We start from the raw sequence: 20,327 nt of genomic DNA, 5'->3' as shown, positions 1-20,327 counted from the left end.
TGCGCAAGAGTGGGCGACACATGACCCTGAGGATCGCCAGGCTGGCGTGAGGCCGGCCGAGCGCTTTGGCCGGTGCACCGGTTTTAAACGTTTTCCAATAAATAAACAATCCTACATGGCTAATCAACAAAGTATGAGGCGGTCAACAAAAGTCTTTTTTTTAACCTCGGTCAACAAAAGTCCAACTCCGTGAACAAGGGTCAATCCTTTTTCAAATTTCAAGAACATTTTCTAAAACAGTACATGTTCCTTTTGGTTTTCCGTAAGATTATTTGTCGTTTTTATTTAAAACTAATTAATAATACTCTTAAATCCGAAATAAAAAGGTTAATTTAACCGATGATGAAAAATCGGGATTTGGGCCGGGCCATTACATCGCACCGCTATTCCCGTAAAAAAAAACGCGCGGCAGTAAATGGGCCGCTGCCCAACCTCCCGTGGGTGTTTGCTCCTCCTCTCCTGTCATATACGATTTTCTCTCCCCTGGGCGGCGGCGAAGGGAAGGGAAGAGAGGGGAGCGACGGCGGGATGGCGAGCGTGTACATACCGGTGCAGGGGACGGAGGAGGAGGTGCGGGTGGCGCTGGACCACCTCCCCGCCGACGCCTCCGACATCCTCGACATCCTCAAGGCCGAGCAAGCTCCGCTCCACCTCTGGCTCATCATCGCGGTAGGTCCCCTCCGCTCTCAGGAGCCCAAGCTTCCCTCGCAACCTCACTTAGGTCTAGGTCTAGGTCTTCGGCGGCGCGGATAGAGCAACTTCTACGGCTAGGGTTCTGGCGGAGTCTCGCTCCCGCTGAGGCGACCCTTTTCAGCTTCAAGGCGGGCTTTCTGAGGGTTTGACCGATTTTGGTAGAATTTCTCCAAATGCAAGTGCGCGTGCGCGCGCGCCTGTCATTCCGTCCTCTGCTTTGCCCTGGTTGTTCGGCCGGAGCTATTTCGGCTAGGGGTGATGCTGGTGACGTTTTGGTACTGAGGATACCTTCCTGATACGTTCGGACGGATAATTTGAGTGGAAGATCTGAAGAAGAGCTTCTTGCTGAGCCAGAGTTTCATGCTCGAAATCTCGGTCCTTACACACGTGACTTGCGTTTAATCCAAGCTCTAGTTTCATGGTGAAACTTGTTATGCTTGCAGATACCCTGTCTCGTAATTTTATAGGTAGTTTTCTTGTGAAATCGAACTATCCGGATTGGTACCTGTTTTTTCTAATTTACTTCTGAAAATTATTGTCACAGAGAGAATACTTCAAGCAAGGGAAGCTCGAACAGTTCCGACAGATTTTAGAGGAAGGATCTGGCCCAGGTTATTTTTTTTATAGTTCTTTTCCTGTACTGTAATTTATTATCTGAACAATAATATCACCTTTGATTATACCACACCAGTTCAATTTCTCATTGTTACTTTAAATTTCTGCATAAATCCGCTGTTGTTGAACCATTCCCTCTCCTCTGCAGAAATCGATGATTATTATGCTGATGTGAAGTACGAGCGGATAGCCATCCTTAATGCTTTGGGTGCTTTTCATACTTTCTTGGGAAAGGCTGAGAAAGCACCACAGAAGGAAGTGCATTTCAAAGATGCGACTCAGTACTACAATAGGGCATCGAGGATAGATGAAACTGAACCTTCTACATGGATTGGAAGAGGTTATACCACTTCAGAACATTTCAGAGCTCTCAGATATGTTGTGGTTTATAGTTTCGTGACTCTTATGTGCATCTCTTTATAGCACACTTTCTTCTTTGGTTATGGTTGCGTAGCACTTCATTAAATTAAGTGTAGCATCATCTTAGATGAAGTGACTGTTTGAATTTTTGTTGTTGATAGTTTGATATTTCTGTTTAATGTTGAATGTTGTTGTATTTGTTTGTAGCTTCTCTATCATAGAAACTCAATTTCAGAATCAGAGACATGCTACAAGACATTATATAGCTCTGCCTATCTAGTTCGTGATAAACAGAAAGAATGAGTGTTTTTGTGTTCATTAATTCACCAGAACATTGTAAATTTGAATGACACAAGATCAGCAATGTGTTTGTGAAGTTTTTATAGAATATACCTAAACTGTGATGCCATGGGCCCAGTGAGGCCTGGTAGTGTTGCGGCTAGTCCCAAGTGGCTAGTTGAATTTCTGTTACAAATAGCTTGTAATGCTCAGGAATGATCCAAACCCACATGGTTAACCTCTTCAGATGAAGCATGGATGAAAGCCTAAGTGCTGCTTGGTTGGATGTTCTTTGGGTGTTATAGTCATGCAGTTTTGTTCATTTTACAACCTTGGTTTTATTTGTTGCACCTGCTATGTATTATGTAAGTGTTGGTTTCTCGTACTGGTTTATTAGACTTAGACAAGATCATGCAACTGCTCTCTAGAACCTAGGAGTACTGGACTAAAGGGGGGCACTTTATCTACCAGCAAAGTGCTCTGTCATGTTGCTGTTCTGACTAGAGGAGTATGGTTTTTAACATTTTAATTGTTGACGTTGCTGTCTAGGTCAACTCTGCGTGGCCAAGGGTGAGTTGCAAATGGCATCTGACTCATTCAAGATTGTTTTGGATGAGGATGGGGATAATTTCCCAGCCCTTCTTGGTCAGGTAATTTTCTTCAGGTTTCTGTAATGCTTGTTTCAAACATAAGTATATAATGTGTACTTCTGCATGACCGCAGTTTGCTTTTAGTATTAAAATACCAGATTGTAAGGGCCCGTTTGGATTCTCTCTATTAAAATACTAGATTGTAAGGGCCTGTTCGGATTCTCTCCAGCTCTGCGCTCCGTTGACTCCATGGGTGAAGCCGGACAGAACGGCCCAGCTCCACGGAGCCGAGATCTAGGATCTGAGCTGACCCCTAGTACGAAACAGTGGAGCTGCTATTTTCTGGATCCTTAGAGCGCGTTCAGTGGAATTGCAGGAAATTACAAAAGTTTGCCACCACTAAGTGAAAAATACCGATTCATTTTAAGCCTCTCCTCATCCGGGTTCTCCACGACCTTCTCGCTGCCCAATTCTCACCTGCAGAGTCTGCCGCTCATGGACAGTAATGACACGGAGCTCGCACACAGGGGATAGCTGTAGACGATGATTCGTTTTATGCTTCTCTCCTCGAGTTCCTCAATGACCTTCTTGCCGTCCCACTCTCGCCTGCCCTGTTCGACGAGCCATTCAATGCACAGGCTTCTAGCATCTCATCGTCTCCATACAGTTCATTTGCCTTCCACTATGAGTGTGCTCGCGTGTGTGGGAGAGAAGAGAGGGACCACATGTGAGAAGAAGAGGCCTACCAAGGGTGTTTATGCAAAATGTTCTTTCATTCAGCTATTTCGGATGGGACCTGTGTCAAGGTGGTGGAGGTTAACGTGCCACGTCAGCAGGTCAAACATGGTCTGAGCTGTTAGGATCTGTGATGAACAACATACAGATTTTTGGGATCTGAATCTGCACTTTTGAAGTTGTAGGACTAACTTGACACCCCTCAAATAGTTATAGGATCTCTCATGTATATTATACTAATGAAACTGCAACCTTCATATGCTTGCTCTTTTACTAGAACAACTTAATCTTATGCTTTGATGCTTATCATATGATCGATAAAGATGTAATAATTTATCTTAGGGACTAACTAAAAGAAGCCTGTGTTAATCATTATTTTTTTGACATATTTCTTATCAGTTGTTCTAATCTTCAAGTCGCAAATATTGTCAGTGCAGGCTTCTGTTTATTTCCTGATGGGTGACACGGAACAACAACACAAGAAAGCTTTGGAATGTTATAAGAACTCACTAGAACTCTATAAGGTTGGAGACAGCTCAAGTTCTTTTGACAATTCCATGATATTTTGCAGTATATGTTATAAATTTCAATCATCTTTCTAGAGAGCTCTGCGGGGATATGCAGATTGTCCTGCTGCTGTAAGGCTTGGTATAGCTTTTTGTCGATACAAACTTGGTCAGCTAGACAGGGCCCGACAAGCTTTTGATCGAGTCTTACAGGCAAGATTTTTTATCTGTCTCTTGTTTCATGTAGAATAATTGTCCCTTAAGTTGAATTCATGCTTTTATTCACTTACAATTACTTCACAGTTGGACCCTGAAAACTTTGATGCGCTAGTAGCACTCGCGATCATGGATTTGCAAACAAATGAAGGTAAATGCTCTTTACAGACAAGAAATTTCCTTCTCACCTTTTTTTCTCATTATTTTCTAAGTATTGCAACTTTGCCATAGCTGGTGAAATTCGCAGTGGGATGGAGAAAATGAGAAGAGCCTTTGAAATTTATCCTTATTGCACTTTGGCACTCAACCACCTGGCCAACCATTATTTCTTTACTGGCCAGCATTTTGTGGTTGAGCAACTGAGTGAGACTGCTCTGTCTTCAAGCAGTCATGGACTACTGAAATCACAATCCTACTATAACTTAGCCAGATCATACCATAGTAAGGTGATGTACCCCATTCGTATACCCATTGAATTAGTTGGGTATTATTTCACTTGTTCTCTGTGCTGACACTTTGGATTTCCGTGTTGAGAGTCTAGTTTACAACCCTGAACATGTGATGTATTTTTGACAATTTATCTGAATTCAGGGTGATTTTGAGACTGCTGGACGGTATTATATGGCATCTGTCAAAGAAGTCAATAAACCGCAAGACTTTGTGTTGCCATTTGTTGGTGAGTTTCTTGTTCTCATTCACTTTTTTCCTTTTTATTTATTTCATGACATTGTTCTGGTATGCAGTTTTTAGCATTTATGTACCTCCATGTTTCAAGTAGATGAAGTAGTAGTTAAATACTCGCACAATGCTATGGTCAGAAATCACCCAAATCCCTGCAAGTTAACTCCGCTGTTGTTGGGCTAATAATTTAGGGATATTTTTAATAAGGTGGAAGGGAAGGGGGAGGTGGAGAGGGAGAGGTGTATAGTAAGTTGATTGCTCCAGCAAAAAATGCTGATATTCTGGTAAAAGCTACTTAAAATATCGAAATGTTGTTTCTTAAAGATAGTACAAATGGTGAGTCAGGACAGTTTATATTTTGTGTGACTCATAATCAGCAGTAGCACTGCACGCCTCATCAACAAGCATACCTAATTAATCTCTAATGTCTAAGGCCACACTGATTTGCTAGTTCTGTCTTCTGTGTACTCCCTCCGTTCCTAAATATAAGTCTTTTTTTAGAGATTTCAATATGCACTATATACGGATGTATATAGACGTAGTTTAGAGTGTAGATTGACTCATTTTGCTTCGTATGTAGTGCATATTGGAATCTCTAAAAAGACTTATACTCCCTCCGTCCGGAAATACTTGTCATCAAAATGGATAAAAGGGGATGTATCTAGACGTATTTTAGTTCGAGATACATCTCCTTTTATCCATTTTGATGACAAGTATTTTTGGACGGAGGGAGTATACGCTAATGTGCTTAGTGTCTTGCAATTAGTTCTCTGTTAGAGCACATATCGTAGTTTTTAAGACCGAACCACATAGCATAGTTATTAAGAGTAAGGGAGGCAGGGAGGGAGTGAGAGGGGGAGGGCTTTGCATCGTCTTCTCTCTTTCATTATGCAGTTTCTTTTCTGTGTGTTTGAAAGATGTTATACTCTGTACTAGGTTAGGTTCTGTGCTTTGGTTTAATCTGCTAGTGGCTGTAAGTTATTATGCTGTCATACTAAGTAAGTGTTGTGATTGAATTTGGTGTTATCTTAAGTTAGGGTCGTATCTATGAAGTCACCTCGCCATATGCTTTAAGAAGTGTTATAAATTTATGTAGGGGGTCGGTTGCCATAAAATGCATTATGCGTAAAAACTATACCACATAGATATTTAGCTTAAAAAGGTCAGTTGCTGCTTGTGTGGTTTGTCCCTCTATTGTTGTCAGTTATCAGTGCATATCGTGCGTCCAGCATCAACTGATAAACTACGTGCTTTGTTTCCTAAAGATAGTACAAATGGTACAACCGTAAACTGCCTAGGGGCAGGAATGTAAATGCACATTGCCGCTGTAAGTAGGGAGGCGCCCCTCATTTGTGCTTGGAGACTCTTGCAAGAAAGACCAATATATTATCTGCACTTCTTGCTATTCTGTCTACGACGTGCGTCGAGATTATTGCACATGCTGGTGTCATACGCATATCATAGTCTCGATCTCTTGATCCGCTCCCCATGCACTCTGTTTGGTCATGTAGCCGAACCAAGGTGCCACAAGTTCATTGTTCGGTGAGTATTCACCAGAGTCGCTGCATATCACGGGAACTGAACGAGAAGTGATGTCGTGAGCAACATCCGATGTCACTGACAATCGTCCGAGCACATGCCTTCATTATTGTCCGACAGTCGGCCTTGTGTGTGTATGAGAACATCAAGTTGAGAGCCATGCCGCCTAAAGGAAAGGAATACAACAAGAAGTTTATTGCTCCAATATATGTACGACAAGTGAGATAAGCATCTCTGCCTGAGGCATCAAACTACTTAGTGATTGAACGGAATATGCAATCACTGATTGGGGAGTGGGTAAATCGGAGATGTAGAATGGATCACATCCCACATTGATGGGACTTATGTTTGTGATTCGAAGGAGAATCTAATATATGTGAGGTCTCTTAAACTCGTTAGTTGTGAGCCATCTCTCCAAGATGAACTCATCAGTTACTTGCGAAGGGCAAACAATCATGGATAGCATAGTAACTATGGTGGTTATGAATTGATAGAATCGTCAAGGTAAAGCAAGCAGTGTGAGGTCTGATAAAAATTCTGGCAAGTTGGCCAGAGGAAACCCATGTCATTTATAGTAGGTACTCATATCTCATCATCAGTTATGTGCCTGTTGTCTTCCTATTGATTTGCTAGTTATAAATGAAATAGTGCCATCTATTTAAAATACATGATATACTTGTCTCTTAATCGATATTTCAGGTGATACTTGGGCATATCCGTATTTTTTAATTCCATTTTAGAATATTTTATTGTGTATTTTGTTGCTGTTTTGTGACACTCGTGATCTGAACCAGGCCTTGGTCAAATACAATTAAAATTCGGTGACTTCAAACGTTCCTTAGCTAGCTTCGAGAAAGTGCTGGAGGTACACCCCGAAAATTGTGAAAGTTTGAAGGTAAGACGTGTTTCTAATCAAATGCTTCTATTCATTGTTCCAAAGCATTCCATTTGATTATGAATGAAATGATTTATGTTGCTTGTGCTAGGCTATTGGGAACATCTATGCAAACTTGGGTGAGAATGACAAAGCCATAGAAACCTTTAAGAAGGTTACACGGATTGATCCAAAAGATCACCAGGTAGTCATTCGTCTCTTTCTCCTTTTTAGTGAATAATTTGTAAACCACAAATTCATCGATTTTGTACAAATTGTATCACTGTCGCCTGTTACAAAAACACTACACTAACTGAACTTGTATTCACTTGGATGTTGCGATATTGATGATTAAGGATCAGGAATGCCAATCTTGGATGCATGTGTGAACTAGGATGTCTGGACCTAGGAAACTTCATTGATAGTTGGGCACGCTAAATTATAGATTCCACACACACACACACCTTTTATTGCAGCTCTAGAAGAGTGTACAACAATTCCTCTAAAGATGTCCTGTTGTTCGATGATTAGATGAAAATATGGAATTTATTATAGCAGCAGTTATTACCAGGTCATGCAAATTTGTAGATATTGTTTCATTGATGTTGAGGAATACTGCAAGAGTCACACTTTTTATTTGCTGTAGAAAAGGGGTATACATTCATTCTATTTGGTTTCCAAACATAAAATGTACAATATTTGTACATCAGTTACTCCCTTGTTTCACTGTATCTCTTCATGGCCTTAGGATTCTCTGTTTCAAGTGAGCGAATCAAGAGTGTAGTTACGGCAATTTTTTCCAGTCTCTGCCCTACTTATGTGCTCTAGAAGAGTGTACAACAATGATGTATTTCTTCAAGCACTGGCTTGAAATGCCTATAAAAAAAATGGAAATTGCAAGGTTGTCCTGTCCCTGGTACTGATACATGTGTGGATTAAATCGTAAGTTCGTAACCACGTCTTTGACGAAAGAAACCTGTTAGAACCATAATTCCCTCTGTTTTTCTTCCCCTTGTTGAGAAGTAAAAGGTGCGATTAGTGTGAAGAAATTATTTGCACTGTATTAGGATATTAAGCAGAAATAGAAGTTTGTCTCTTTCTGTCTAGTGCTTGTTTGCAAGAAATTCACGCGTCTTCTTGCACTCAGATTCCAATATATCGCATGAAACAGATGCATGCTCATGCTGAGTTTCTGGTTATAACCATCACAAACAAAACCCTCACTTGATATTCACTTGAGATCCCCGTTGTACTTGCCAGACAAGAACATAACTGATGGACTCAACAAATTTAACATCGCAGCTACTAATGGTGATCTTACAGCACAATATCAATGTACAACTGGAGTGTGGTATATGGTGTTTGGTTAGGCTTATTGGAGGTGGCTTTTTTGGCTTATAAGCCAAAAGCCAAACTGCCACTTATTTATGTGCTTTTAGCTTATACTATCATGCGACAATATTGAATCAAATGCCATAATTAGCCAGTCTAACAACCAGTTTGCCGAACGACCTACAATATTCCCACAACAGACAGGCCACAGCCGCTTTTCCACAACAGACAGCCCACAACCATAAGCTGGTTTCCCACAGCCTAACCAAACACCCCCATAATGCATCACATGAGCAACATCTAACACAAATTCTTGTTTTTCGGTTTATTACGACAACAAAACATGCATCACAGGATCAGCAGCAGATATATAACAGCACACAGCGATCATATACATAACATAGCAGCAGCCAGCGATGCACACAATAGCAAAAAAACGGGGAGGAGCTCGGCCGCGCGGCGGTGGGACGAGGAACCCTAGCTTTTCGAGTTCTTTCTGTGTCCAAGTTCAGTTAATGCAATAGAGCAGAGAGAGATGGAGAGGCACTGTGTGCAGTGGCATCTGTGCTGTAAATAAGCCAAATATTAGTGGCAAAGACATAACGCTTCGTTTTTAAGTGAAGAAGCTCGGGAAGGCCAGCTTTTTTCAACGGAAACCCCCTACGAAGCTGAAACAAACACAGCCTAAAGCATCGCACGAAAGGTTAACTGGAGTCAAGTGATCTAAACTTCTGCTCCTTTTTGATATTTGACCATGTACTTATGTGAAGTTTGGACGCTTATTTAATAATCCCATCTTCCTGTACTACCTCTGTTGCATTATTCAATACATGGTTTGGTCATATATCTGATATTGTAGTTCCAATGTTTGTTTTTTGCATATAATCTTGTTGATTAATCCACTATGCAGGCATTTGTTGAACTCGGTGAATTGTTGGTAGAATCTGATTGGGCTGCTGCCATGGAATACTTAAAGACAGTAAGGCTCTTCAACTAGCTATATGTTTATTGTGTTGACCAATGCCACGTTGGAGTTCTTAAAATGCTGTTTTCCCCCTTCTATCAAACTTGTGTAGTGTTTCCGAATTAGGATTAATCACTGAACTTTGTTTCTTAGAATCTTATAATCCACAAATGTATGATTAATATAAAAAACAAACGTTAACACTACAGAAGGTGGATTCATTTAATTATAGGCTTCATCACTCTATCAGCTTAGGTTCTTCTTCCTCTAGATTACCAGTGTATTGGCTGTGATAAAACCGGTTTTCTCCTAAAAGTTGAGTTGTTCTATCATGCTGCATCACCTACTCTCTAGGGTCAATTCTGGCAGGATTGGCACATGAAACTATATGTGCTTCTCTTCGAACTTTGAAATTGGTTTGCAGCGTGAAAAACCATATACTTGGTTGTGTTGGCTGGTGATTATAGGTTATCTAAAGTGGATTATTTGGCCATGATTTGCATATTGGCATGGCAGATCATGCATCATTTGCACACGTTGGTGATGCTAGGTTAGCTAAGGCTGGCATTCTGGCTATGATCTTCGTATTGGCGTGGCAAATGTTTGCTGCATTATGTTTGTTGCTGCATGTTAACTACTTCGTTGATCAAATGCATGCGTATTTTACTTGATTATTAAAAAGGAAACATATTTTACTCCCCAGAAGCATTGGCTTTGTCTATTTAGCTTCCTATAACTCCTTTTGGACCCACATAATCCCCTGAACTCCTAATACTGGGCCACTTCATCTGGCATATCCTAGTTTTGCCACCATCCACCACAAATGGATGCTGCTATCATAATCTACATATCCTCCCTCCGTGTTCCTTTCACATGGCTCGGTTGGACAGGGGGTAGGAAGAAGACGTGGAGATTTGATGATGTCAGTATTCATTTTGTGCTTAAAAGTGGCGGAACCAGGTGTTATGGCAGCCCATGTGGCAATATCACCGTCCACACTATCAATCCGGCTAAGCAAAACCAGGTTTGACTGGTAATTGAACTGGTACTGAAACATGGGCTTGTCAATTTGATCAATAGAAAGTTTGGCAGATTAAAGACGATTAAACTTGACACCATTTGATACTTCAAGGGAGCTCATAATCTACTTTTTATAAGATGTAATCTTATCTAGCATTTCCCAGGCACATCCAAGTTTGACAGGTTACTGAATGGGTACTAAAACACGAGGGTGTTAAGTCGATCAATAGAAAGCTTAGGGGATTAATACTATTAAATGGACTGGATGTTCTCCTTGTAATACATAATCTTATCTAGCATTTCTCAGGCATGTACTCTCCTAAGGAAGGCAGGAGAGAAAATACCGGTTGAATTGCTCAATGGAATTGGACTTCTTTATTTTGAGAAGGCAGAGTTTGAGGTTTGTTTACTGTTATACATATAACATTGTATTTACATTTTCATGTATACACCTGACAGTACCTCTTTTGTTCATGCTTTCAGTTGGCTGAGCAAAGTTTTAAGGAAGCTCTAGGAGACGGTATCTGGGTTTCAATTATGGATGGGACTGCTGGTAGTTCCATAGCAAACTGGAGTGTGCAGTACAGGGATCAGAGTTTTTTTCACCAACTTGAAGAAAACGTATCTCTTGAATTACCCTGCGATAAAGTCACCACATTGTTTAACTATGCAAGATTATTGGAAGAGCTTCATGATACTGTGAAAGCCAGCCTCCTTTACCGTCTCATTATTTTCAAGGTACTGTGGTGTCATCCCCAAAACCCTTCCTGAGTGTCCGCTCTCTCTGTCTCTCATTTACTTATTTTACAGTATAAATGTAACTGGGGATGAAAGCATGCTTTGAAAGAACATGAAAACAGTGAAATTGTAACCTTCACTTTTTCTTACTTAGTGTTCCTGGTGTTTATTGCAGCTGCAATCTGCACACAATTTTGTCTGTCATTTTCTGATGTTTAGAGTCATTTGCCTGCGCGCACATGCCTTCATGTGTGACTTTGTTTTTGCAGCTTCTCTAAAACTTGCAGTCAGTTACCTTTAGTTTCATTTGTATTGGTCTTCTCTTGATATAGTTGAGATACCATTGCCATGTTTACCCCGTCCACCACAGATGTATTAGTTACATTGTTTTGCCAGTCATTTTGTGAGAATTTAATCTTTTCTATCAGGATATTATGCATATATTCCTCAGTCAGTAACCACGATTCTTTTTTGTGTAGTTCCCATTCTTTTTTCAGTTAATACTATGTTCTTACTTCTGTTTGCCCTTAGTGTCAAAGCTTGTCGAGGGCCTTACGAACATTTTTTGTTTGATGTTGTTTACATTGTCTAGAAAAAGTTCATCTTCAAAAGCTGTCTTGCGCAATTTGTTTAAAAAAATCTGTCGTCCACATCACGTCATATCGATGCTTTCTTCTTCTAAGACAAAATGACATGCAGTCAGGTGCGTGCTCAAGGAAAAATAGATGAAGTCTACATGAAAGAAAAGCTCTTAATATTATGTTTTTGATAGAAGTTGGCCCCCAAATAACTATCACAAGTACAGACCCTGAGGAAGTGAAGTTCCTGATCTGTATAAGTATCATTATGGGAAAACTTCCCTACTAAATGTTGAAGTGACAAGTATTGGTGATTTATTTTGGAGTTGCTGTATTGGTTATTGGTTTCCTATAGACTTCTAAAATAGATCTCTGTAGCATTATTCTGTGATGCAGGATTCTCTGTGCAACAATGAAGACACTCTTTTGTATTTGTACTACACTTGTATTATATTCTAATTCCCTGTTTTCTTTAATAATAATAACAGTACCCAGACTACATTGATGCCTATCTGAGGTTAGGGTCTATTGCAAAAGAAAAAAACAATATTCAACTGAGCATTGAGCTGGTAAGTACTGATGCTTACATTTGTTGTTCTTCTTAACTGAGAATAATAATGGTTTATTTGTTTCTAGATAGGTGATGCTCTAAAGATAAATAGTAAGTATCCAAATGCACTGTCTATGCTTGGAAGTCTTGAACTTCAGAGTGATGAAACCTGGCTCACTGCGAAGGAACATTTCCGTGATGCTAAAGATGCTACTGACGGAAAAGACCCATACTCATGGCTTCAGCTGGTATGTGAGCCTACTTCACTCTAGTAGTTTTTTGAATGGCCGTGGTAGAATTTAATAAGTAAATCCCTTCCATCCTGAGTTATCTGTTTACAGTTTACAATTACTGTTGAATTAATATAGCTTGTAATGACAGTGCGTCATATTTTCCTTTTATGAATTGGCTGCTGCCTGCTGGCAGGATAAAATGCGTCAAGTAATTTAGACCATTAGTGTATCACCAAATTTAGTGATACGTTAGGCTTACATATATAACTCGTCCCCTTGTATTTCCAACAGTTCTACAATAGCTGGTCATTGTAATACAGAATTTTCACTGTAAATGACTGTTACTTAATTCTTCTCCGACTGATCAATTGCATATGTGTTGTTACAGGGCAACTGGAACTACTTTGCTGCCAATCGCCCTGAGAAAAAGGCCCCGAAATTCGAGGCCACTCATCGGGAGAAAGCAAAGGAACTTTTTTTGAATGTATGATATGTTACACCAGCTATTATTCCCAGTTATCTTCTCAAATTCATCAGGTCTTTGGAGGTTTTCATGCAATAGATTCTGTTCCTTCATATTTGTTACTCCCTCCGTCCCATAATATAAGACCATATTACATCTGATTTGTGAGCAAATCGGATGTAATAAGGTCTTATACTATGGGACAGAGGGAGTACAGAAATATACCCCACAAACTGTTCTTCAGCAGCTGTCTTTTGTTTCGGTAATTGTGTGTAGGCATGTATTATACATGTACATTTATATTCACCATTTATGTTGATGCTCAGAATGGCCTGTCTTGATTGGATATCTCAGGAACATCTTCCGTAATTTATGTTCCCTGAAGTTCATCCGTGATTATTGCTTATTGTTTAAGATAGAACCGACTATTCTTGGGCCTGATGTCAGCTTGTAGTTTCTACTGTTGATAAGCTTTTTGTTTGTTTGTTTAGTAGTATTTCAGGCTAACAAAGAGTTAGCAGGCAAATTGTTCTGTGATCCTCTGCACAAGAATCAAAAGCTACATTTAATCTATTTTAAACTTCAGTAATTATATTTCTAGCACGATTTCTCATGTTCTTTATTACATTAATGCCATCTTTTTAAAAGTGTAGCAAATGCTTAGTTTTTTATTTCTGTTAGTTTTCTAGTAAAACAATTGTCTAGTTTTAACTCCTGTCTCCATATTTAATGTATTTTGGAGATTAAATCACTGAATTAGGCAATCATATTTGTTTTAAAGAGTAAACAACTCTCCGGTTGGGACGAAACACTTTGTACATGATCATTGATCAAGTCATGATATTTACTGCGTAAAGTCAAAAGCTTAGGAATTTGAATGCCATAATTTGTAGTGCGAGTGATATTTGTAGTAGGACATCAGGACATCTAGCAAGCTCTTTATTGATTTGCAATGTTACACTTTCGTCATGTTTGCCTCAAATCTCACAGTTGTATTTCTACAGAAATATAATGGCATGATATTTAATAAGTCAAGTTGAAAACTTAGGAAGTTGGTTGGTACATTTGTGAGTTTGAGTTCCAGAGTCATACTCGAGCAAGCCATCCAGCGAGATGTGATGAATGATGATACATTTTCTTTTCTGGAGAATTGTAAATAAACAGGCAACTGAATTGGATGCACTTTGATTAAATTTCTTTTACATGAGAGCATTAATTTCTTGGAACCACAAAGCAAATGTGTGGTTGAAAGCAAAATATGTACTGCAGTGCTTTGAGGGATTGGTGATGGTATGGTCTCTTTAAGTGCCGGTTTGCTCATTGTTGGGATCTCAATCTCTGATTCAGGTACTAAAGCAGAACCATGGTAATATGTTTGCTGCAAATGGTCTTGGAATCTTACATGCTGAGAAAGCCCAATGGGATATTGCGAAGGAGTTATTTACACAGGTTAGAAAGGGAAAACAATATTCATTATTCTATATGACAAACTGTGAACTTTAATAAAGTGCATCACCAATTTGATATTAGGTACATGAAGCTGCATCAGGAAGTATATTTGTTCAGGTACCTGATGTATGGATCAATTTGGCCCACATATATTTTGCTCAAGGCCTTTTCCAACAAGCAGTTAAAATGGTACTCTCCCTCTCTTCTCCCTCTCTCTCTCTCTCTCTCTCTCTCTCTCGGATGAATGAAGTTCCTAATTCCTTTTCTTGCAGTACCAAAACTGTGCACGGAAGTTCTTCTACAACACAGATGCAACTACACTCTTATACCTTTCCCGAACACATTATGAAGCTGAGCAATGGCAAGACTGCCGGAAATCTTTGCTGAGAGCTATACATTTGGCTCCATCAAATTATTTATTACGGTTTAATGTTGGCGTTTCAATGCAGAAGTTTTCTGCTTCTACCCTACAGAAGACAAAACGAACAGTTGATGAGGTCAGTACTGATACTTCTCTTTGCCTGGTTTCTGATTCTTTGATTTATGAAGTAAGAGAAAAAAAGGTAATACCACCCAAATCTCTCTGGTTTTGGTATATACCATGTGGCTCATTTCTATATCCTCCAAACTCCACATTTCTCTCCATTATCCAGCTTTTTGAGGTGATCCGTCATCCCTGTGTTTTTTTAGGGAGAAGTCATTTTTGGTTTGAAGGCTGACGGTGACACTGCTTTTTTTTGGGGTGATTATTGGACTGATCAACTTTTGTGGAGAAGAATCCTTTGGCTGCATTCTCTTGCCCTTGATAATCTGGTCTCGGTCCATGATGTGCTTACCACCCAAGACCCTTTGGATCTATTCCACCCCCCTTTCCAGCCAGGCTTTTGTTGAATTCCATGAGTTCAGACATTTCCTGGTCAGCTTGCATCTTTTCCCGTATGCTGCCGATTCTTGGTCCTTCTCATGGGGGTTAACTTTCTCATCTTCAGAAATCTACAAGGCTCATTTTCAGCATCTCCAAGCTCCATCCTTCACCTCTTGCCATGGAATTCCAAGTGCTCTCCTAAGCTCGAAGGCTTTGCCTGGCTCCTGAATGAGAAACTTAACACCAAGACATGCTTCAACTTCGCCAGTTTAATTCCCCTGGGGCTCCATTTGCTCTCTCTGCCAATCGAACTCCTTCGGAACTCGCGATCACCTCTTCTGGCTTAGCTTCAGCTCCTCATGCTGGCAGTGTCTCAGACTTCGCTTTGATATCCACATTTCATCCATGGAGGAGATTGTTTCCCAGGCGAAACTTATGATCAGCAAGCCTTTCTTCCTTGAGGTTCTTGTGTTTGCGGCGTGGAATATCTGGAAGCAGAGAAATGCTAAAGTATCTGTTGTTTAACTTCAAGAGGGGTCTCTTCTTTCTTACAGAATGAAGGATTAGCTTTCCGCCTCTCTCAGGCTCAGGCTGGATTGGCTTTTTTCTAGCCCTAGCCCTTCTTCCTAGTTTCCCCTTTGTACAACCCCCTCCCCCCTCTCTACTTCTGCTATTATTAATAAAATTTACTGTCGGGGCCTCCCCTACCGTTTCCGCTAAAAAAAGGCTCATGGTTACAGATGCCGCCACTACCAAAACCTATATGAATCATCCTTGCATCTCCCTGTATTTGGTTGGGTGGGACTGTGGGAGGCTTTTCCACCCTGGACAAGCTCACTAAACTTGGAAGGAATGTCCCCGAGAAATGTTTGACAGGCCCATTCACCCATTTGACCAAATAAGCTCATCCATGCACAAGTAATCATGAGCGTTGGCAATAGTTGGTGATAATTACTTCAAGATTGGGATTGATAAGTGATCTAGTTATTCACACTTATGCTTAGTTTCCGGTTGTTGAACCATGTTGTCAACTTGTGATGAATTTATTCCTCAGTAATCTGTTGTGAAAAAATAGGCACATAAATAGGAAAATGCTGGTTAGCCAACCATAAAAATATATATAGAAGCTGATTACATAAACATGATGATCGTAATCCACTGAAATGCCAAATGCAGCTTAGTGTTAGCGTCTGCTGATTAGTGCATGATAACTATTATTAATGAAAGTTAATGGCATAATTTAATTAATTAATAGCGTCCATCCATCCCAAACAAAATGCTGCAGAGTCTCATCCATCAAAGATGGAGTGTTTGTATTCCATCCTGAATTTTCAGGTTGTCCTATCCCATTCAACCCGACCCTATCCAAACACTACCTTGTGTGAACCACATGATCCTGGTGTTGCATACAAGTCCCCTGTTAAGATCTATACCAAACTTTTCCGTGCTGCAAGCTACAGCAGACAAAACTACTGCAATGTTCTGGCAATATAAATTGGGTAATCCCATCTACAGACTTATTGGAACATAGATCTGACCCTGATATGCTGAAAGATGGTATTATGAATTACAGGCCTACAGCTCTCATAGGGAATAAAAGCCTCATGACAGTTTTTTCTTCACTAAATAGATCGCTTCTTTTAGAGGCCATTGCCCACCTTGTTTAAGATATGACAATCTATCATCTTGTATGTACTCTTTACTAACCACAGAACTAATTTTTGCTGCATGCTTTCTTTTTCTAGGTTCGTGCAACAGTCTCTGAGCTTCAGAACGCCATTAGAGTGTTCAGTCTGTTGTCTGTTGCATCAACGTACCATTCCCATGGTTTTGATGAGAGGAAAATAGAAACCCATGTCGAGTATTGCAGACATTTGCTTGATGCTGCTAAGGTTCATCGTGATGCCGCTGAACAAGCTGAGAAGCAAACCAAGCAAAAATTGGAAGTTACCCGTCAAATTGCTTTAGCTGATGAAGCTCGCCGGCGGGCTGAAGAACAGAGGAAATTCCAGGTCCTGCTCTTGCTGCATGTATTTCATCATAAATGTCTGTTTGTGTTTGAAAAATATTATATGTTTATGGCTAATGTGGTGCTGGTAACAGTTAGAAAGAAGGAAGCAAGAGGATGAATTAAAGCAAGTAATGCAACAGGAGCAGCACTTTGAGCGTGTCAAGGTATTTTTATATATTACCATGTGTGTTTCAATGAGAGCTATAGATGTCAATGATTCGTTCATAAGTGTTAAAGAACGATTCAAATCTACCCGTGAAAATCGGCCTATACAAAGTTTTGAGCTAGAGCTACTCGACTTGCCTGCACATACCAAAAATGAACTAGCACCCTTCCATCGGTTTTGGTCGGGTTGATTACAACCTGAGATTGAACACAGCTGTTCTTTGTTCGCCAAGGAGGACCAGCTGTGGTATGCCACTCCATTATTGAGATATGTTTGTTGGTATTGGCCCCAGGCTATTTGTGCCTACAGAAGACATAGTTTCTTTATACTGTCTGATGTGACACATTTTTATGGTTGCTTATGTGGAAAAGACTATTCAATCACAAATAAGTTGCAATGTTTCCTCATGCTATTTGGAACCCTTTGGGAACAATTTTCTCTACAGTTATCTGTATTCTCATCTTGCACTATCGCATCACTGAATAATAGGCACTTTATTGGGAAATCAGTCAATAGTCTTCCAAGAATTTGTTATGTATAGCAATGGTGACAGACAATATTTTTCTTGTCCATTGTGTGAAAATCTGCTTTTGATCATGCAACTTAAGTACCTAACCCAGGATTAGTTTCTCCAAAGCTGTAATGTCACAAGCACATTTGGATTCTGCCTGACAGCTTACAGCATGATTTGACAATGTACTGTTTCTCATTAGGAACAATGGAAAACATCCAACAACACCCCTGGTAAGAGAAAAGATAGGTCCAGGAATGAAGATGAAGATGGGGACAGTGGGAAGAAGAGGAGGAAGGGTGGCAAGAGAAGGAAGGATCAGAAGACAAAGATGCAATACGAAGATGATGAAGAAGATCAATACAGAAATGAACCAGACGAAGATGATTATGCAAACATGTCAAGGGATCCTGGCGGTGACAAACCAGAGAAAGCCCCAGATCACCTTTTTGCGGCTGCTGGTCTTGAGGATTCTGACGCCGAAGATGAAACGGTTAGGGTTCCTGTTTCTTTCCCAGAAAAGTCAAAATACATTTATTTCTGCATCCAAGTTTGTTTGTTTTTCCTTTGGGGAGCTTTGATATCTGTTTCCTGCTATGCAACGGAAGTTATTTTGCTCCATACATATGTGGTTTAAACCGTTCATGCTCATAAGTGCTTTGCTGCAAAGTTGCATTCATCTACTCTTTTGTATTGTAGGGTCATCCTCAATCCGTGATAGAGCGGAAGAGACGAGCATGGTCAGAATCTGACGACGAGGAACCAGTGCAGCGATCAGTGCAACCTACTAGCCCAGGCCCGAATGATCTGAGTGAATGAAATAAGTAGAAGGACAAAGCTCGCTCTTGACAGTGATGATACATTAGGTTATGATGTTGTTGTAGAAGTCCCAACAGTTTAATTTACTTTTGGGCTGTAACAAAATAATTTCTGTAGTAGTTCTTTTTTTGAGGGAATTCGCAGTAGTTCTAGAGCTAAGAAAAGATAAACCTTAAGGGCCATGTTTGCCCCATACTAACCGAAGCACTGTATCCAATTCATGATACGTTTCTACGTTATCCTGTAGTATGTTTTATGACTATCCTGTCTTTTCTGGTCTGGGCTTGTCTTGTGGTTTTTGCGGGGTGCTCCGTGTTAAGGGTTGAAATGCAAAAGCTAGCAACTTTTTGCAATAAAACTACGTTCCAGGTATGGGTGGAGCCACTTCATACCCTCACCTGCCTCCTTGAGCTTACCCATCACCCTTGCCCATATTTGCCAATGGGTATAATTTATTCCCATACCATTACTCGACAGGATAGATATGCCTGTGGGCAAAACATCAATTCAACAACTCGCAGTCATGAAAAGCAATATAATAATTACAATTTATAAACAACAATACATTAACAACACATACTTATAAACAACACATTTAATAAACAACATCATTTCCTGTAAACAACAACACGTCAAAGCAACAGCACATAGTCATATTTTTTATGGGTATGGGTATACCCATTTCACCCCATGGGTTTCAGATTTCCCTATATACCCATGGATAACTTTTTGTCTCATGCACTTACTCTAATAGGATTTTTACCCGAGGTAGATGGGTAATAGGTGCCCATTGGCCATTTCCTAGCTGCATAATTGGTGGCACTTCCTGAGGTGTTGGCGCATATTTAAACGGAAAGGGAAAACGGGAAAGTCAGTACAATCCTCTCTCCTTTCATGTCTCGAACGCGGGGCGCACCAGAGATCAGCCTTGTTGTGACCCCCACAAGGCTTGCCTCTTATCCATCAGACTAGTCCTACGCCATTGAATAGTGATTTGGGCAGTCCTACGTGAAGCACACAAAACTATGCTTCCCAAAAAATGAAAGCACGGTTGTGCTTCCACTTGAAGCATGAAATGTGCTTACTGAAAAGTGAAAAACGGAGTTGTACTTGCGAAAAGTGAAAAGCAGAGTTCTGCACTGCGTGAAGCACAATTGTGCTTCCGTGTGAAAATCCCCCTGTGCTTTTAGAAAAGTGATCTTTGCAAGAGGTGTTCCTTAATTAGTAATTTTGTTTAGAGATTGTATTTGAGACCACATATAAAGGGGGCCAAACATCCATGCAGAGAACCAACTAAGCCCCAAACATGCATGTACGAAGCCTTGGTGATCGACCATGTTTGGGTTTGTTTTGAACAAGGAACGAGGCAGCAATACAACATGACATAAAGTGGAAGTCCCGAACTAAACTCTCTTGTTGGGATATCCTCGTCATGTGGGCTGTGAGGAGATGACCATTTGAGGCCTTTTAGGCAGCCCAAAGAGGTGCAGAAGCCCACTACCCATTAGGGTTATGACCTAGGGTCATTTTGGACTTTGCA

The 20,327-nt window shown here is 40.3% G+C and overlaps 1 protein-coding gene across 1 annotated transcript; it reads left to right on the top strand.

Moving 5' to 3' along the window:
• Window positions 1-416: 416 nt before the first annotated feature.
• Window positions 417-19,066, top strand: LOC123145603 (protein CTR9 homolog). The gene is made up of 24 exons (XM_044565068.1): window positions 417-669; window positions 1,238-1,304; window positions 1,457-1,648; window positions 2,497-2,597; window positions 3,710-3,796; window positions 3,875-3,991; window positions 4,082-4,145; window positions 4,226-4,440; window positions 4,586-4,670; window positions 7,009-7,109; window positions 7,201-7,293; window positions 9,331-9,399; window positions 10,712-10,804; window positions 10,888-11,142; window positions 12,209-12,289; window positions 12,357-12,518; window positions 12,892-12,987; window positions 14,314-14,415; window positions 14,497-14,604; window positions 14,688-14,912; window positions 17,026-17,292; window positions 17,384-17,455; window positions 18,171-18,461; window positions 18,668-19,066. The coding sequence occupies exons 1-24, from the start codon at window positions 529-531 to the stop codon at window positions 18,785-18,787; spliced, it is 3,204 nt and encodes a 1,067-aa protein (XP_044421003.1). The 5' UTR covers window positions 417-528; the 3' UTR covers window positions 18,788-19,066.
• The last annotated feature ends 1,261 nt before the right edge of the window (window positions 19,067-20,327 follow it).

The sequence above is a fragment of the Triticum aestivum genome, chromosome 6D, assembly GCF_018294505.1.
Source record: "Triticum aestivum cultivar Chinese Spring chromosome 6D, IWGSC CS RefSeq v2.1, whole genome shotgun sequence".
NCBI classification, from domain to species: Eukaryota; Viridiplantae; Streptophyta; class Magnoliopsida; order Poales; family Poaceae; genus Triticum; species Triticum aestivum.
Note: the sequence above shows the minus strand (reverse complement) of the source record. Positions and strands in the feature narration are given on the sequence as shown.

Coding starts and splice junctions, on each gene's coding strand:
- LOC123145603 (XM_044565068.1), top strand. CDS start 529: ATGGCGAGCGTGTACATACCGGTGCAGGGGACGGAGGAGGAGGTGCGG. Junction 1,305..1,456: donor AGAGGAAGGATCTGGCCCAG/GTTATTTTTTTT, acceptor TCTCCTCTGCAG/AAATCGATGATTATTATGCT. Junction 11,143..12,208: donor ACCGTCTCATTATTTTCAAG/GTACTGTGGTGT, acceptor TAATAATAACAG/TACCCAGACTACATTGATGC.